Raw genomic sequence first — 17,080 nt, forward strand, 5'->3', positions numbered from 1 at the left:
GCTCTTAGCCAACAGCAGGTACCCCGTGATGCAACTTTCAGTCATAGTCCTCTTTTATTACCAGGACTCCTTAAACCTTTTCTTTGCCTTCTGTCTTCTTTTGATTTTGGCTTTTCTTATTAATTAAATGGCAGGTTTCAATAGCCCAAGATTGAATTATAAGCCTTGTTTAGAGCAAGCAGAATGATCAGAGCAAAGGGTGGAAGCTATATATGTAATACATACATATACTTACGGTACAGAATTTTGCTTCCAGACGTTTGGAACAAATTAAATAGAGGATCAAATTAACTAGTGATTGAATTAAGTGGAAAGCATCTCATTACCTAAAAGACGGAAACATGTGTCATTTTAAAACAGCTAAAAATAAAGCAAGAATGGGTCAAAATGAAAAGCAGGAACCTTGCAAATGTCAGCCAAATCTGGGCTCTGCTGAGCCCTCCAAATGTGGAGGCTGTAAATAAGGTGGGTTTTGCTGCATAGTGGGAACTGCTGGGAAATGATGAGCTTGGAAAACAGATGTTGCAAAAACGAACTGCTACACGTCGCATTTCATATGCTGGCAATCAAAGAGGCATGCGTCGGGCGAAAGGGGTCTCGTCTGCAGAGCACAGCCTAGCAGGAAGGGCTTGGCATGCCCAGGGCATCGCCTTCACCCACGGGGAGGTACCCAGGGCTGTGGACCTATTACACAGCTGCAAATTTAGAGTAACTCTGCTTACTCTGTCAACAGGGTTAACAGTTCACTGTCAGTCAATGTCTGCAAATTTGCTCTTGCTACTCACTGCCCAGGAAGTTATTCAATCAGAATGAATTTCAAATACCTCTCAAAGAGGGCCAATCCTAGTGATGCAAATCTACCACTTTAACCCAAAAAGAAGACATATTGTGTGTCTTAATCCAGCACCTTTGTTCAAGGGCTCACTTCTGTTTTCCAGACACTAATTTTCCTTGAAATCTCTGTGAAGCCAGAGAGCATTCGGAGCTCGCCTTTGTTTCACCATGAAAGAACCGAGATCACGTCACACGCTTCTCCCCTCCTGTGTACTGATGCTCATCTTCCTTCCTGCTCATCTGGACCTTACGAATTCCAGCCACTTGACTTCTCCTCCTGACACAACATTTCACTTAGCGATGCATCAGATGGAAATTGCACTGAGCTGCCGCGGAGCGCAGGAAATCAGTTTTTCACTCCACCTAACTCCAGTCCCAAATTCACCATGAGGAATCAGGCTTTAGCCCTTTCCTATCTAATGTCATATTTCTTCCTTTTGTTCCTTTTATATATCACATTTTGACAAATGCAAGTGGAAGTTTTCCAAGATAAATAACGTTATCTTTGCAGAACCCTACGGCACCCCATGGCAACTCATTATTTTTCAATTAAATTTACTGTTCATTGGCAGTTGCTCTGCTTTAATTTTCTGCCATTTGTTTACTGAAGAACGAAATGCATAACACAAAGCCCTATAAAAGTCAGACTAAGTTAATTAAATGTGAAACTGGGAAAGTCTAACTTTGCCTCCAGAGCAGTTTTATCATAAGATCTCCTTAAAAATGTCACTTTTTGCAGGAATTTATTTAGACATATGCAACCATTATTAATTAAATGTGCAGTCCTTTCACAACTCTCCCCAAAAGACACTTAGCAGTATTTTGTAACCACTGACTGTAGGAACAAGAGTTCACAAGATTCACAAAGCCGGATGTGAAAAATATTCTTCAGTCAGTTCAATATTTTTAGCTCCCTTCCGTACACGTCTCTGAGTTAGCGATCCTGCATTCAGCCGAGATAAGTACCCGTTAGGAAGCCATGCACCATATTAATTTCCTTCTAATGTCAAGGAGACCTGATTCCATTCCTTGATAGGATCACAGCTTTGATTGATTGCAAAGCTGTCAGGTACATAGGCTTTTACCAGCCATTTTATATACTCCTTAAAAATATTCTGATAAGGGTCATCCACTAGCTCCTAGCACATCACCTGGATCAAGAAATGACTGCACAATAGACATCAAAAAATAATCAGGACACAAACCTCAGCCGATGACAATGTCACAAGACAATGTCAGAAAAAATCATTATTAAGCAACAGCAGTCAATACATATTTGCATGCTCTTCTACATCTGAGCTAAAGAAACCTCAAAAATTGTACCTTACAAGTACCTATTTCTCTGTATGGGTGATAGGGAGATTGATGTCTGCTCAGGTACACATGTCTGTGCTGCAAATCATTGTATCTGTTCAGGTGAAGTCCATACTTGTGGTCTCAGAGTGGTGTCTCACCTGAACCCATCACCCAGACATCTCTGTCAACCACCCTCATCCCACCCTGAGAGGTATCTGAAATAGGTGACATGTGTTACCCCCTGGAAGTGCCTACTTCTTCCCAGCACATTTTAGATTGAAAGCTGGGGACAACTTAGTCCAAGCTAAGAGCTGAATGTGACACATCAGAAATAGCTTTTGAGTGCTAAAAAGAATCCCAGCTTGGAACTTGGAACAATTTTTCTGGAGAGGAAAGGAAAAGAACAATCTTGTCTGAGACACACAAATTAGAAACAATATGAATAATTAATGGAAGACTACAAAGCTGAAAAAAGCCTCCACTTAGGTACCCAAAAGCTAGTCTGAACAAAACTGAAGCTAAGGCTTCAGTATTTTGCTGGGACAAATGACTGAAGAAGGGAGATGTATGGACAGAACCTTTAAAGAGCCCTTATTTGGCCCGTTTTGTTACTGCAGGAATCAGCAACCCAAGCTCTACCTCCATGGCAAGAAGGTTTCTCCTGGTGCTGAGCAATCAGAAGACCTCCTGGGCAGACCCAGCGATGCTATGGGTATCTGCAACCATTCTGAGTGGATAACTGCAGGAGTGGTGGAGAAGCAGGCTAAGGTCTGTAGGAGCACCACAGACGGGTCTGGAAAGAGCATTTCGAAGGCATCAGATCAGTGTGTGCCTGATCTCTGCTACTGATCTCCTGGGAAGTGAAGAGTGGTGCCTGAGCTGGCAGCACCTTGAGTCAGGTGCAAGTGAAAGGTGGTGTGACGGTGTTGAGGCGAGCTTTACATCTTGTGCAAGGTGAGAGAAGCACGGTATCAGCAGCTAATAAGTTTATAACGGGGTTTCTTCCTCAAGCCAAATGCAGCCCAGATTTATAACTCCCCCATACCACTCTGAACTTTCCGACACTCCTCCCGAAACATTTCATTATTGCTCAATTACTGTCATGTTCTCTTAAGGACCTGGAGGGGGAGAAGGTCTCCATTTGGAGACCAGATGCCACTTCCATCGATATTCACCAAACTGCACTGTGCAATAAATAATCCATTCACCCTTCAGAAACAGGCTTTGAGGATATGATAAGTTAAAGAAAAGAGAAAAAAAAAAAAAAAAAAAAAAAAAGCGAAAACTCTGACATGTTCTATGTGTAATGGAAACTAACCAGAAACTGAGACGTTGAATTGGTAGCAGGGCACCTTCGGCTTGTCATGGGGCCAGACTGCCTGTCTGACACGGGGGAGGCAGCAAAAGCAGAAATCCTCAGTAGCCTTCACACAGCAAACTGAGAACACCAGATCTCATGGTTGTCAACCCAAGACGAGTCTTGCCCAAAACAGGCCGATCCCAGCACTTCGTAGCAGCTTGGTCCGGATGATCCTGGTGGACTGACCCTAGAATGGGAAGGGTACATCGGGAGGTTAAGGTGAGAGCAAGAACCCAAGTCCACCCCCCAGGACACACTTAGCATCTACGTGCAAGCAGGCACCCAGCACCCACCTATGCTGAGCTCTGAAAACTGTGGAGCAAGTATTTTCCTGACCTGAAAGCTGCCTTGACCTCTTCTTCACGTGGTCAGGGTAGGTAGGCCTTCAGGCAGAACCAAGAGCACAGCAGCCCCCTCCAGCACAGATGCCCTAAATTCAGTATCCTTAACCAGAAGACTGCGTTCAGAGATCCTACTGGGCTTAAACCCCACTCCTGAGTTACATCTGTCTTAGAACTCATGAATCAACCGACAGCTCTCGTACATTCACTGGACAGACACTTCCACAGCATATTAGCATCCAAAATGTTCTTACTGCTTTGATACTTGTTACAAGTCTCTGTTTCTACATATGGAAACCACATTATATATTCCAGATGGAAATTCGTACTCTATTTCAGAGAAGGAAACGAGAGCTATTTCATACTAGATGCATAATTTGTTGTGTGAATATGAAATACGTGACTGCCTCACATGTTATGTTGTGAGCTAATCATAAAAAAATATAATGAAAAAGGTCCCATCTGTCTCTAAATCCTATAATCCAACTGTTCTCAGCTAACTCCAGCTCTGGCAGTACCTGGTATCCATACAGCAAGGAGAGTTTTCTGTGCCAGGGAAATTCTGCAAACCAGAAGAACATTTACAAAGCTGCAACCAAGGTTTCATCTGAGGCAGTGAGAAAACATCTTGGAGGGAATGGACACCTCACAACACTTCTTCAGCTAACTGAACTCATTCCCCAACTCTTCAAATCGTTCTTGACCTGCCTTTTTACCCACGCTACCCTATAATTATCTTCTTAACATAATTTCCCTGCAGTTCCCTGAAGAGCTTTAATGGGATCACTGGGAAAGATCCAGCTGCACGTTAGAAAGCGTGGGGGCAAAGTGCTGTCCCCAGAAGACCGGGGAATATTGCCGCTCACCGTGGTGAGGCTGCGGTTTCAAAATGCAGTTTGCTGACTGCTGAAGCGGATCTGCCAATCTGCAGTTTTATTCATCTGCAAGCAAATTCACGAGCCTGGTCCCACAGCCCTACTACAGTTTCACCAAAGATGTTCCACTGGCACCTGCAGGACCATTCCCAGGGTGTGGTTTGGACCTGACAATGAGCAAGGGGTACAGACGGGATGGCCACGGGTTCTCCGTGTCTATCAGGTGAATGCCTGGAGTTAGGGGTGCCAGAGCTTTTCTCTGTCACCCCTCGCCATTAACTACACCCCTATGGGAACCACTGCTCCCCTTTCCTCTCAGGCAGCACCTCACAAGCTGCTCTACGGCCACAGTAGCACACCTACACTGCCCCCATTCATGGTGGAGCTGCATCCCCCTCGGTGCTGGACAGTGGCAGGAGACCTGGCACTCGTGAGTGATGGTGGCACTCCACAGCCATGTCACTGGATCTCCATGCCCAGGACACGAGGATCTCAATGCCAGATGGAGCAGCTCTCTTTAAGGAGCTTTTTTTCTTTTCTTTATTTTTTTTAACCTCAAAGAAACTATTTCTAAACAAGAGCCCTTTTATTGTTATGCCAATTTCAAGCCATGCTGAAGTTCTTAAACATCTGGGCCTGGGCCATTGCCTTTTGAATTTAACCGGTCCACCAGCAATTGCATTCCAGCAGTATGAGTTGTGTCTGTCTCTCTCCAGGCCTGCACTCCATTTCCCACTCAAAATAGGTCTTATTTACCATCACCCCCCAATCTCTTTTCCTATCTTTCGCAAAGTCTGGCAGACATGGCATGGCAGAGGTTCTCTCCCCTGAGGCTCCTCCTCAGACTGAGGAAACACGAGGAGGACATTAGCAGGGAATTTGTTAAATATAACTCCCAGGGGAACATGGCAAGCAGATCTTGTTGTGTAGAAGGGCAAAACAAATACGACCAAACAAAAAGAAAGATATGCTGTAACTACCACCACCCAACAACCTCCTGCGGTCCTTACCCAATGAACCTGGAGGGAAAATTGCCTCTTGACATCAGGTCTGGAGACTGAGTGCAACGATCAGACACTGGAGAGCATGAGATGCCACCAGAAGGGAGCTGCTTACCTCCCCCCGTGCTGCAAGCTCCAAGGCTGCTGAGACCTGGAAGAGCTCCCCCAAGCCACCAGAAACCAAATTATGCATCAAGGAAGAAAAACCTTCCTTCCTGATCTCAAAGGTGAATGGAAGCAGCCCCGGAACACTGAATTTGTATAAGTACGGTATAAATAAAGAGTGATCTGATCTCTTTTATCCCCGTTGGGGATATCAACAGATTAGCTATGCAAGGACTCATATCAAAGCTTTTTCAGGTCCTAGGAATTGCTGATTTGTCATGCAATTCCTTCCACAAACCTATCAGACTTCATCTTAAAATAACTCCCCTAACCAGTCTCCAAGGGAACCCTGTTCCTTGTAGTCACAGTAGACACCATTCACTGGGAATTCCTACCAACAGCAATGTCTGCAGTATTTCCCAGGTTCTTTCCAGCTTCCAACCCTCCAAGCTGTAGATCCAGATTGTCCCCACCAAACAGCAGGCACTTCCCTCAGCTCTCTTCATCCAGAGAGAGAAAAAGCACTCACCAAGGCAGCAAGATCACCAAGATCTGGGTCACCCTCAGGCCATCCCTATTGCTGCCCACTGTTGAGGGCGATGACTCTCCACCTTACATATCACAGTTAAGTCCCCAAGTTGAACAGGATGAACCTTTTGAAGAGTGTCCCTGGCTACAAGTTTAACCCAATTACAGGATTACACAAAAGTAATTGCCTGGATTAAGACAATTTTCCTGGCTTGAATCCATTTCACTAAGCAATGCAGATCACTGTAACCTAACTTCTCCTAGGGATTTACCACCCTATCACCTTTGTCCAACCTGCATTTCACCAGCACAGCACTTACACCATCACTTTAGAGAATTCCTAATTAACAGTTATTCAACACTTGATCCAGAGCTTACTGCAAACAATTGAAGATTTAGGTACATTTCAGCAGATTTGAGATCTGATCCTTTAGGACTCTTTTTTAGCTACAAACTAAATAAATGCTTTAATCAAGAGGTCATGCATTACTGAATTAAAAACTAACCTGCAGGTGTCTTGGCCAACCAGGTGACGTAGAGACGTTTCTGATAGGATGTCTTCCACCATACCTGTGACTGACAAGGTGAATTTTGCCATCTCTGTTGAGAGAAAGGCAAATTAGCAAAGATATTAATTCACACCTCTCACAGCTCCTATGGATGTCTCTGTGCCCTTGGAACATGCCCATTGTCTCCTGCTTCCAGTACTTCCTTGCCTAGAAATCTCCCCAGATTAGGATGTTTTCAAGTATCTGCTTACTGCTGAGAGCAAAAAACATGTAAGAAAATACCCAAAAGAATATGTTACATGGAACAGAAGGGGAAAGGGGCTGTAGTGAAGGTTCATGGTTGGCCTAATCTATCATGCACCTTTGGGAAGCTAGTCCCCTCTGACCTTCAGTTTGCTGTGGTCTTTAGTGCAGCCTTTGAGCCCCCCAAGAGGATGGCCACTGCCTTCCACGTGTTTTCCAAATCTCGCCCCAGTGGCACCAGTGCTCAAGTAGAGCATTTAGACACCAACAAAATGAAAGCAATAAAGTGGTTTCACTAGTGGGATTTACTTCTGGCTTGGTCCTCTTTTCTCTTGATTTGGTGTAAATCCTTTCTGGATGCTTTTTAACACAAGAGGTAGGGAGAGAGAAGCATCTCTCTACCTCATGGGGTTGGGTGGAAACAAAGCATCTAATTCGAGAGCGGTTGTTTGCCTTGGGAGGCAAGCATTGACTTTTACAAACAGCAGACAATGCTCTGAGGCTTTTGGGTGACTGCTCTAATGTTTTTTGGCTGGATGGTAAACAGCCAGGTAACTGCTGACACCGTCCTGAAGCAGGGTTTGAGGTTCCTCCCATTTTCCCTGGAGGCCATAATCCAAGCTCCTGCTAGAGAAACAAATAATTTATCATAGCAGGGGCGTCTCATTAAGATTTATTACAAACCCTTATGATAGCTCAGGAAAACTGCTTCCAGGAGTCATCCAACACACCCGAATTAACAAGACAGCCCTTCAGATGGAACTGCGCTATCCAAATCCCTTTACACTGACCTGCAGCCCAGAAATGCTACGACAGCCACAGCAGCTGCCCCACATTAACAGATATCTGCAACTTTTAACAAGAATCAGGCACAGAGCTGTTCCAAGCCCCTGCTATAAAACTGATGAACTGAGAGGAATATCGCAAAGAGAAAGAGGAAAACCAGCATCATACCATAGCTATTTGACTGTGATTTATGTCCCATTCCACCTTGCCTTATCATAGCTCAGCCACTCAGGAGGAGAACACTACACATGCTGTATAGAAATGGACATTGTGTGCAGTTCTGCATCCTCGTACAGCTGCAACATGGGCTTGCAGGCAGTCCAGCCTGACCAAACCAACACTTGCTGACACCAAGAAGGTACAGATACAACCACGGGGTGCAGTGATGGTACCTGCACAGCCACACAATGCTGCCTGTGCTCCCCGAGTTCTGCTACAGCCTTGCAATGTGTGCAGCATAAACCACGGCATCAATCCCCTGGGGAACAGCGCTGCCTTGGATGTGCTGACATCTTTATCAACAGCCGTAAGCAGCCTTCACTGTACAGACAGCTGGGGGAGAGAGAAGGTGATCCCTGGCACCGAGCTGACAGCCAGACCGCTTTGCCAGTTTTCAGAACCAGACTTTCCACTGCTTTGTTTCAAAGCGACATTTTTGTTTCCTTGTCTAAAAACTGATATTGTAAAGAAAAATGGTTGAATGTATGTCAGAAATAACCCCTGAATTGTTTTTAGGAAAAGTGAAAGATTTCAGTTGCCCCAGTATTATATTTTTATCCAGTATAAAAAAAGCAGCAAGTTTTCTGTTTAGCATGAACACACTTTCTTTAACGATTTCCGAGTTGGCCAACTACCTCAGATATCTGTACTTCCCACAGCTATTCTGTAACTTGTTGGGGAAAGGCTGAATGTGTCTACTTATAGCATCAAACTGAAGCATTCTGAATTGCCCTTGTGATGGGTAAGCAGCGTTCCCCATTTAAGTCTGAAGATCTAGTCCTCTGCATCACAATTAAAGCACCTTTATAAAGGTGTGGAGCCCAGAGCAGCTACTGCCTTTCAGTGGTGAAATAACTATTTGTGCAGCGAGCTCAGTAACACAAGGGAAAGCTGCCCAGTATGTGAAAAGATCCAGGACACCATATATATATTTTTTTCAGTTTCTTTTTCCCACCAGTGCTAACATTATCCAGCTCACACATGGCTGAACTAGAGCGTCCCTTCCAGGAGGATCTCCAGGTTCAAGGTGAGGCATCCAAGCCAGAACGAGCTTCCCCCTTGCCTTGGTCAGCCGCTCCACTGGGTAATTACCATGTTATTCCCCGGTTGTCTTCTTTCCAACCTGAGTTCAACTTCCATCCTGTAACACATCCGAAATTCTCTCCTGGTGCAGGGAATTACCTACCACGATCACATTGCTTCTGAACTTTCTCTTCAGTGAGCCAAACAGGCCGAGCTCCTGAAGCCTGCCTGCGCCTGTAGCTCCAGACCTTTGCTCACCCCATTACAGTTGAGGTATCCTTCAGCATGTATTCAAGAAGAAAACAAAAGCCATCACGTGCCATTTATAAGGTCATGAGCTTTGTCCTTTGCCAGCCAGCATCCCCCAGTGGAACCACGCCAGCTGCCAACACCTACCTGCACAAACTGCACGTGTCAGGAGGAAGGGAAGCACAGGCTCCAGAGCTCCTCAGAGGCTTTCACGAGCAGTTGCAAACATTTCCTGATGCTAGGGATTCATCAGCCTGCAAGTCTGTTCTCTGCCCTGGTGCTGTGTAACTTCCATGAGTCGCACGTGCTGTTTGAGATGGTTTCACTGAAAATGGCACCTGTCCATAGGGAAGGCGACAACTCTGCAAACAAATGGCTCATTCATTAGGTACATGCAGGGGAGGGATCCAAGGAAGGGATTTTATCAACAAACCCCGCTCCAGGTACCGTTGACAAGCAGAGTTTCCAGTCAAAGCATTCCAGCCGATGCTGTTCCTTTCTGGAGCCAATTCCTCCACTGTTGAGCCTCTGTCCAAAGAAAATATGTTAAAATCAATGCCCTTAAAAATGACAAGCCCTGAAAAAATGCTTTCTGCAAACAGAGATGGTCAATCCAAAGCCGCTCAGGAGGCAAACTCCAGCTGCCAGGCTGCCTGTCACAACACTTGCCCCCAGTTTTTCCCCAGTAAAATATTGCTCACCTTGCTGGATCCAGCAGGCTGCTGCTTGCTTGTGAAGGCAGCGCTACAGAAGCGGGGAGCAGGCTGTGCCTTGCTGTATTTGTTCAGTCCGGAGAAAGGCAGAGCTACCCCTCAACTCACACTGCTTCCCCATGGCAAGCACATCCCAACACAGAGGGGGCTCGATGCTCCCCGCGGGCTGTGCCGGTGGTCTCCAGGAGCAGGCTTTGCTCTCTCAGCAGCAGCTGTAATTATGGAACCTAAGCAAGCAGACAAACAAGGAGCTGAGTGATTTTGAGAGTGAATTTAGGGCTTGTGATAACAAAGATGGAAAAGTGCTGCAGACAGACAGGGCATGGGGGAACACTGGAGTTTTTCATCTGGTTTGACCAAGGCAACCCGGCAGGGAGCTGCTGATTCAGCCCTGGAGCCATGCACAGAAGAAGCAGCAAGCAGACGTCCTCTGTGGGCCCCAGCAATTCATCTGAGATCCCATCCAGCTCTGCCAACACCCAAAGCAAACACCCCCTAAACCCCAGCACTTATGGCTACCATCAAAACACAGCCAGCCTCCTGAGACCTGAACCTTAGACCTCACTCTCCCCAGATACTGTGTCCCTCTACCCAAATCCTCCGTGTCACCTCCCTCCTAACCTACAGCCACCTCCCCACTTCATCCCAGCCTTCCTGCACGCACACCACAAACTCCAGCAAGCCGTGAGTCAGCAACATTGCAGGAGCAGCAGGGATCATTACTGCTTTAAACGGAGAGACAGTCTGGCCATTAAAAGAAACGATTAAGGGAAATGGTGGATTATCCACCACGTGTTCTCCTCAGACCAAGAATGGCAGAAATGTTTTAGCCAGCAGTGAGTTAGTGGGCTCAGTGGTGAGGTTAATGGACAAAATTTTATAGTCTGCTCTTCGAAAGGTCAGGCCAGATAAGGCCTTAGATGTTTCCGGCACTAATATATCCATATCTCTGAACAAATGGATGAGGGAATAATAAAGAGTCTCTTCCAGGCCACTCTATTCATAAGCTCAATTATGGGAAAGTTTACAGAACCGTAGAGTTTTCTCCTCCATTTGACATGGAGGGAAGCCAGTACCAATCTGTGTTCAGTGCCATCCCAGCACATTCTGGATAAGGTTATCAATGCTGACCACTCTGTCTCCCTCACAAAGAACAAACCTGCCCACCAAACACATCTTTACTTTGGAGCAAAGGCTTGAGCCCAGGTTCTGTGAATGGCAAAAGCTGCTCCCACAGCCCAGGTACCCTTTGAAGGAAACACTGGCAGTGGAGGGAGGTTATATTGGGGTGAGCACCTATCTGCTCCTTGAGCGACTGAAGTCCTTTGGGTCCCACATCCATGCAGGTGGCCGTGGCTTCAGCTGCTGGCTTTGTGTTCGCTTTGTGCTCGCTCAGTCACCAGCAAAGCGCAGTTTCCACAGCAGCACCGGGAGCAGGAGATGCTCCAGCCGGCCACCTGCGAAGAATCAGCATCTTCCTACACCATCTTCTGGGCACTGAGAGTTCCTCTTTCAGCACTGTTTCTTTGATGCCTGCAAAGTAATTAGCAATAGCTCCTACCACCGTCCTCTAATGGGAGATGGCCTCATTAATTACATTGCACTGACTCAGCTTAGCATGCTCAGAGATAACAAAAACACTGTTAGCCCTCCTCCCAAAATAAGCAGCAAGCTCGCATTTTTCAGACACTTACACAAAGATCCCGCGATAAAAATACGACACCTTGGGTTTAAATACTTTCCATAGTGCCTTGGAGTATCCTCAGGGCTAAATATTCCCTAAAAGAATCAGTTCGCCCCCTCCTAAACTGCCTGCACCAAACACAACGCTATTTTAGGGTGCCCAGGGGAAACAACAAAAGGCATTGAGGTAAGAAGGATGGAATAACCCTGCTCAGACTGTAATGAAGCATTGGTTTTAATATATACCTGTATCACCTTAGGTGCACTGAGAGCCCTTAGCAGTAGGACATATTTCACAGCATGACCTCTCCTGCCCCCACCAAGGTCACTGGTGCAACGCTCGCTCCGCAGAGGAATCTCCTAGGCTGGCTCATCAACCTCTTCGAAATGAATGTGGTTGCTAATATAGACTAATCTGCATATCGCTCAGGATGTTAATGCCCTTCGCTTATGAACCCCACCATTTTGCAATGCTTCTGCAGTATATCACAACGGCTTTACAACCCAAACTTGCAGGGGAGCCTGTTGAAGCATTTCACAATATATGTGGCACTTAACCTACTACATCCACGGGTTCAGGTTTGTCCCCTCTGACCTTAAACACATCAAAGAACGTAATTTAGGAGTGCTACCCCTATAGCTATTAGAAAAAGGTAGGAGGGTTGAATCACCTTGCAGAAGCGTCCCTTTTTCTGTGCTGATTTTTAGGGAGCCTACAGGAACTAGGGAAGGAGCCATCCCATAGCAGCTACTGTATGGTAAGAGTGAGGCCAGGGCTTCTTTAAGGCAGAAAAAATGCGTTTATCTGGGAAAAGAAATAATGTTGCTACTCAACATTTTGAAGATGTTTTGAAATGTTTAGTTCTCCTTCCTAAGTACATCTGTTTCAAAAAATCATCAACATTTAATTTTTAAAGAGGGTTTTAAATGGTTTTAGAGTATGCAGTTGAAGCAAAAATGAATCAAACTAAACATTTAGGGTATTCTATTTATATTGCTAAATAATCTTCCTCTTAGCATGATCAGAAAGAAACATTTTTTAGTTTAACAACCAAAAGTAAAAAAATCAATTATTCAGAGATCTAGTGCTGAGCTCTTTTGAAAAATCTACCTTTTTGATACGCTTGAGATCTTTTAAAGATATTAAGAAGCATGGCCGTGTGCACTAAATTAAAGGGAGCATCAAAATAATAGATGCAAAATGAAGGCTGTGCTTAAAACAAATCTCCATAAAAATCAGTGAAAACATTTAACGATTGTTTATATTTCTAATAAAACAAGTGATTTTTTTCAATTATAACGGAGATGCAATCTTTCTTAAAAGTATAGCAAGTGCAAATACTCAGTACTAGAGAAACCAGGCTGGGAAACCACGTATATACAGAAAATAGGTCATGTTCTACTGAATGAAAGAGAGAAGGAAAAGTGGAAAATTAAAAGCAAAAGGCAAATTGAACTCCAGTTCTTATTTCTCAACAGCGTCCTTTAAAAAAAAAAATACCCGTTAAGTTTCCTTTCCAAACACTGAATCAACAGGGAAAAGGGCACTGGGATTTGACCTTCCTTTAATAATACATTGGCAGTTTTTCCTTTTGGAGGAAAGGCATTTTATAAGAGGAAAGACAAATAATCCCAACTAGATTAATAAATTTGTTAACAGAGAGAGCTGAAAAAGGAAGTACCACAAATCAGGACAGACCCTGTGTTTTTATTTTAGCACTGTTTTTATTTTAGCACCTTTTCTTTAAGTAAAAGAAATGCAAAAAATAATATTTGGAATACCACTGGGTGTTAGGGAAAACAGAGCCTACCCCAAGCTGCCGCGAGGAGATCAGCCCTGCTGAGCAGCTGAAGGACCAAAGCACCGGAGAGCAGAGGTGTGGCGGGGAGAAAACCCACTCTCCTCCTTTCCTTCTTGTTTTCACTCCTGGCTCAGAGGTCGCTGGTTTATTTAATTAACCAAGTGGTGTATCCCAGTACTCATTCTGCTCTCGGTTATCACACCAAAGGAGATTCAATGGCACTGCCCCAGTCCTGTGTTTCTGGCAGGAATGGGACAAAGGTTTCAGGGAACCTGGAGGAGTGAAAATATTAGGAAGGGAAAAGTATGGGTTAAAAATAGGCACTGCTGTCAGGTTTGGGGCTGGATTCTGAATTGCCCTATTTGGGGATTTGGGGGTTGCACAGGCTGTATATAGGGATCAGGATGTTTTAGAGTCATTTATACCTCTGCCCATACAAGAATGACTACGGTGGGATGGCTCAAAGCAGCTTCTAGCCTAGATCCCAGGGAAGGTTACAAGAAGGCAGGGAGCTGCCAGCCCAGCACCGTGCCCATGGGGGCCCAGTACCACAGGGGGGAACCTGGCATAAATCTCCATTGAACTCCATCCACGTCCTTCCTAGTCCTGAGAAAATGAAGAACTGTTATGAAGGTTTCCAGTGACTACACTCAATTTGTTGCTCACTGGATCCTCCCTAACAGAGACCAGACCTTGGGGCTGCACGCTCCAGATTCCTCTGGCATGAACTGGGCACATTATTGCTCTGAACCTTGGAAGATCAACCCAGCAAGAGGTTGAACGAGGTAACAGTCAAGACTTCCCTTGAGTCTCTACAGCATTAAAAATGCCCACTGGGCACGTGGAGCTCAACTATCCTTCAATAGCAACTTCACATCTCAGAGAGGGTTCTTGCCCCCAGAAAAGTCCATCCTGAAATGGGCCAGAAGTGAGATCAAAAGGAGAACAAACCCTCTTAGTTCAAGGAAAGAAATTTAGCCCCTGACACGAACTAGTTGCTCTCTCTGAAGCAGGTACAAAACCTCACCAAGGGACAAAGTTACTCCCTGGTGCCATGGACTTCAGTGGGTGTTTTAAGGAGAGCTAATCTTGCCCCAGCTGGAGACTGGACCACCCGTGTCTTGACATCCTTTTTTCCCTAATCCTCTCATTCGTTTTGTATCCTTCCTTATCTCGTGCTTCAAAAACAAAAACAAAAGATCCCCAAAACAACCAAAAGGCAGAAATGAACTCTTGCTAACATTCTCTTCATGATTACTGTATAAATAATAATCTAGTAAAATGAGTGATACAAATCTCCTTTAATGACTCATTCACCAGATTTCTGCCCTTGCCTTTCAGACCTCAGCATCACTAGTGTTTTGTCTCCTACCCATCAACTGATACTTAAATAATGCATAAAACTGTCTTATTAAATGCATGTTGAATATTTATTTGGAAGCTCATCACAAGTTGAAAGATAACCTTCATTTCCAATTCCCTTTGGGATAATCAGCTAATTGGGTATCAGCAGAAGCTCAGCCTCTTCAGTCTGCTGCTAGTCAGTGTTGGAGCCCCTCCTAACAATGCCTTCTGCATGCAGGGAGAGGCTCGGTCCCTCGTGCCACTTTGTCTAACCCAGGCTAATCCACACGGAGTACAAAAAGGGAGAGAGAATAAAAAGTCACAATCACCCACCTCTTCATCCTCCTTTGTGAGTTTGGGCCAGGCACAGGTAGGAAAGAGCCAATGACTTCCTTCATGTAACTGCTTAAACCAAGTCCTGGTGGCTGAGGCTTTCACAGAAGCTCAGAAGTAACTTGGGACCTCCTGGCAGCAGTGCAGCAAGATCATAAAATCCTAGAATCACAGAATCCTAGAATCATAAAGGTTGGAAAAGCCCTCCAAGACCATCTGGTCCAACCATCCCCTACCAAAAATGTCACCACTAAACCATGTTCCCAAGCACCACATCCAACCTTTCCTTGAACACCCCAGGATGGTGACCCCACCACCTCCCTGGGCAACCCGTTCCAAGATCTCAGACTTGCTTCTTCCTTACACAGCTTGCATTAAAACATCTGGTGATAAATTCAGTTCCTAAAATTACAGAGCCTGCAGGTACAGCCTGGCCTGTATCTGTCTCCAACCTGCAGAGTTGTTCCCTGTTTGTCACAGGCAGGTAGTTGTTAATGAGGCCGGGTCCTCAGCCATGCCCCTGGGGCAGCAGACAGCCCCACCTTCCGATGAAGAACTTTCTCTCCTCTTTTAAGAGCCCACAGGCTCGGTGTTATAGATCTGCTCCAGACCCCTGGGATGGAACAGCTAAACATTAGAAGGCTGTTGGTAAATTGTCCTTTATTCAGCTCTACTGACTGTTTTCTTTTGTTTCTTTGTAAGGAAACGTGACCGTCTCAATGAATTAGGGAGTGGGAGTTGCATTACATCAACCTGGTAAAAAAATACAAAGGACTGGTCACAGGAGGGCCAGCCTAGACACACCTCAGTTCTCTGAGCATTACATTAAATGCCCATTGACGGCACACAGAAGCCACCAAGCCCCTTCTCCAGTGGGCAGCCACTGGTTCCTGACACGTCTCGCAGTATGAGACCTGACAAACCAGCACGTGGAAGAAATTTAGCCATGCCCAGAGCTAGGCAGGTCTCTGGCAGCTGCTGCAAATAGCTGCGCAGGGAGCAAACAGAAGCACTTCTGTGTAATACTGTCTTTCAGGCTTGTCGAGTTCACTTGTAGAGGAAATTCAGTCAAACAACACTTGTACAATAAACGCCTACTAATTTTCATACACTTGATTATTGCAAATTAATGCGATTTCCCTCCTTCATGGGGTCAGCTTCTCCCATCACTGTACATGCCAAAGAGTGCTCCACTAGCCCATGGCGAGGCATCCCATGGGACACAGAATCGTGCTGCTCAGTGTGAACCATTTCTATATTTGCACTCAGGAATTATTTTCAGTCACCCCCCTTTTCTCTCCCCACACCTGCATCGCTTTCAGCTGGACCCTTCTTACCTGCGGCCACTGCAAGGAAACGCAGGCAGAGCTGCAGAGCCTCCTCATAAATGTAACCTCTGATTTTCACCCGCTACAGACTTCCTCCTGCAGAGAAAGCAAGAATGAAAAATGCATGAGAAAAAGAATGAAAAACACATGAAAATCCCAGTGCATGTTCCCAACTTACCAAATGGTAAGGCACAGTATGGATTTTCTAAGAGTCCCAAGAAAGCTTACTGCTTTGTGAGTTAAAACTACGTGATAACTGGGTCCTGTGAGGAAGATCCAATCTGTGGGGTTTTTGTTCAAATTAAGTCTAGTAACAACAAACGTGGGGCGTTACGCACCTGTGGAATGAGACAGCATGCAGAGGGAGTGTAGGTGTCAGCCTGCCCCGACACCAAACCCCCCAGGATGACAAGCAGAAGAGAAAAGCAACACACAGCCCTGAGCCACTGGCACCACCTGGAAGAAAACAGAGCCATGAAACTGAAAAATGGGCACTTTAAGGACTGAT

The 17,080-nt window shown here is 45.4% G+C and overlaps 1 protein-coding gene across 1 annotated transcript in view; it reads right to left on the minus strand.

Moving 5' to 3' along the window:
- LOC311420789 (uncharacterized protein) overlaps nucleotides 1–17,080 on the minus strand; it is a 177,451-nt gene that overhangs the window by 46,385 nt on the left and 113,986 nt on the right. Inside the window, exons 4-15 of the mRNA XM_084492030.1 lie at nucleotides 16,911–17,028; nucleotides 16,582–16,668; nucleotides 15,245–15,406; nucleotides 13,577–13,839; nucleotides 12,437–12,570; nucleotides 11,379–11,615; nucleotides 10,071–10,309; nucleotides 9,817–9,897; nucleotides 9,517–9,731; nucleotides 9,190–9,238; nucleotides 6,847–6,940; nucleotides 3,449–3,677 (exon numbers count right to left, since the gene is read on the minus strand). Coding sequence (XP_084348156.1) covers nucleotides 16,948–17,028 — 81 coding nt within the window. The 3' untranslated portion in view covers nucleotides 3,449–3,677; nucleotides 6,847–6,940; nucleotides 9,190–9,238; ... (7 more) ...; nucleotides 16,582–16,668; nucleotides 16,911–16,947. The remainder of the gene's footprint in view (nucleotides 1–3,448; nucleotides 3,678–6,846; nucleotides 6,941–9,189; nucleotides 9,239–9,516; nucleotides 9,732–9,816; nucleotides 9,898–10,070; nucleotides 10,310–11,378; nucleotides 11,616–12,436; nucleotides 12,571–13,576; nucleotides 13,840–15,244; nucleotides 15,407–16,581; nucleotides 16,669–16,910; nucleotides 17,029–17,080) is intronic.

The sequence above is a fragment of the Aythya ferina genome (assembly GCF_964211825.1).
Source record: "Aythya ferina genome assembly, chromosome: 18".
Classification (NCBI taxonomy): Eukaryota; Metazoa; Chordata; class Aves; order Anseriformes; family Anatidae; genus Aythya; species Aythya ferina.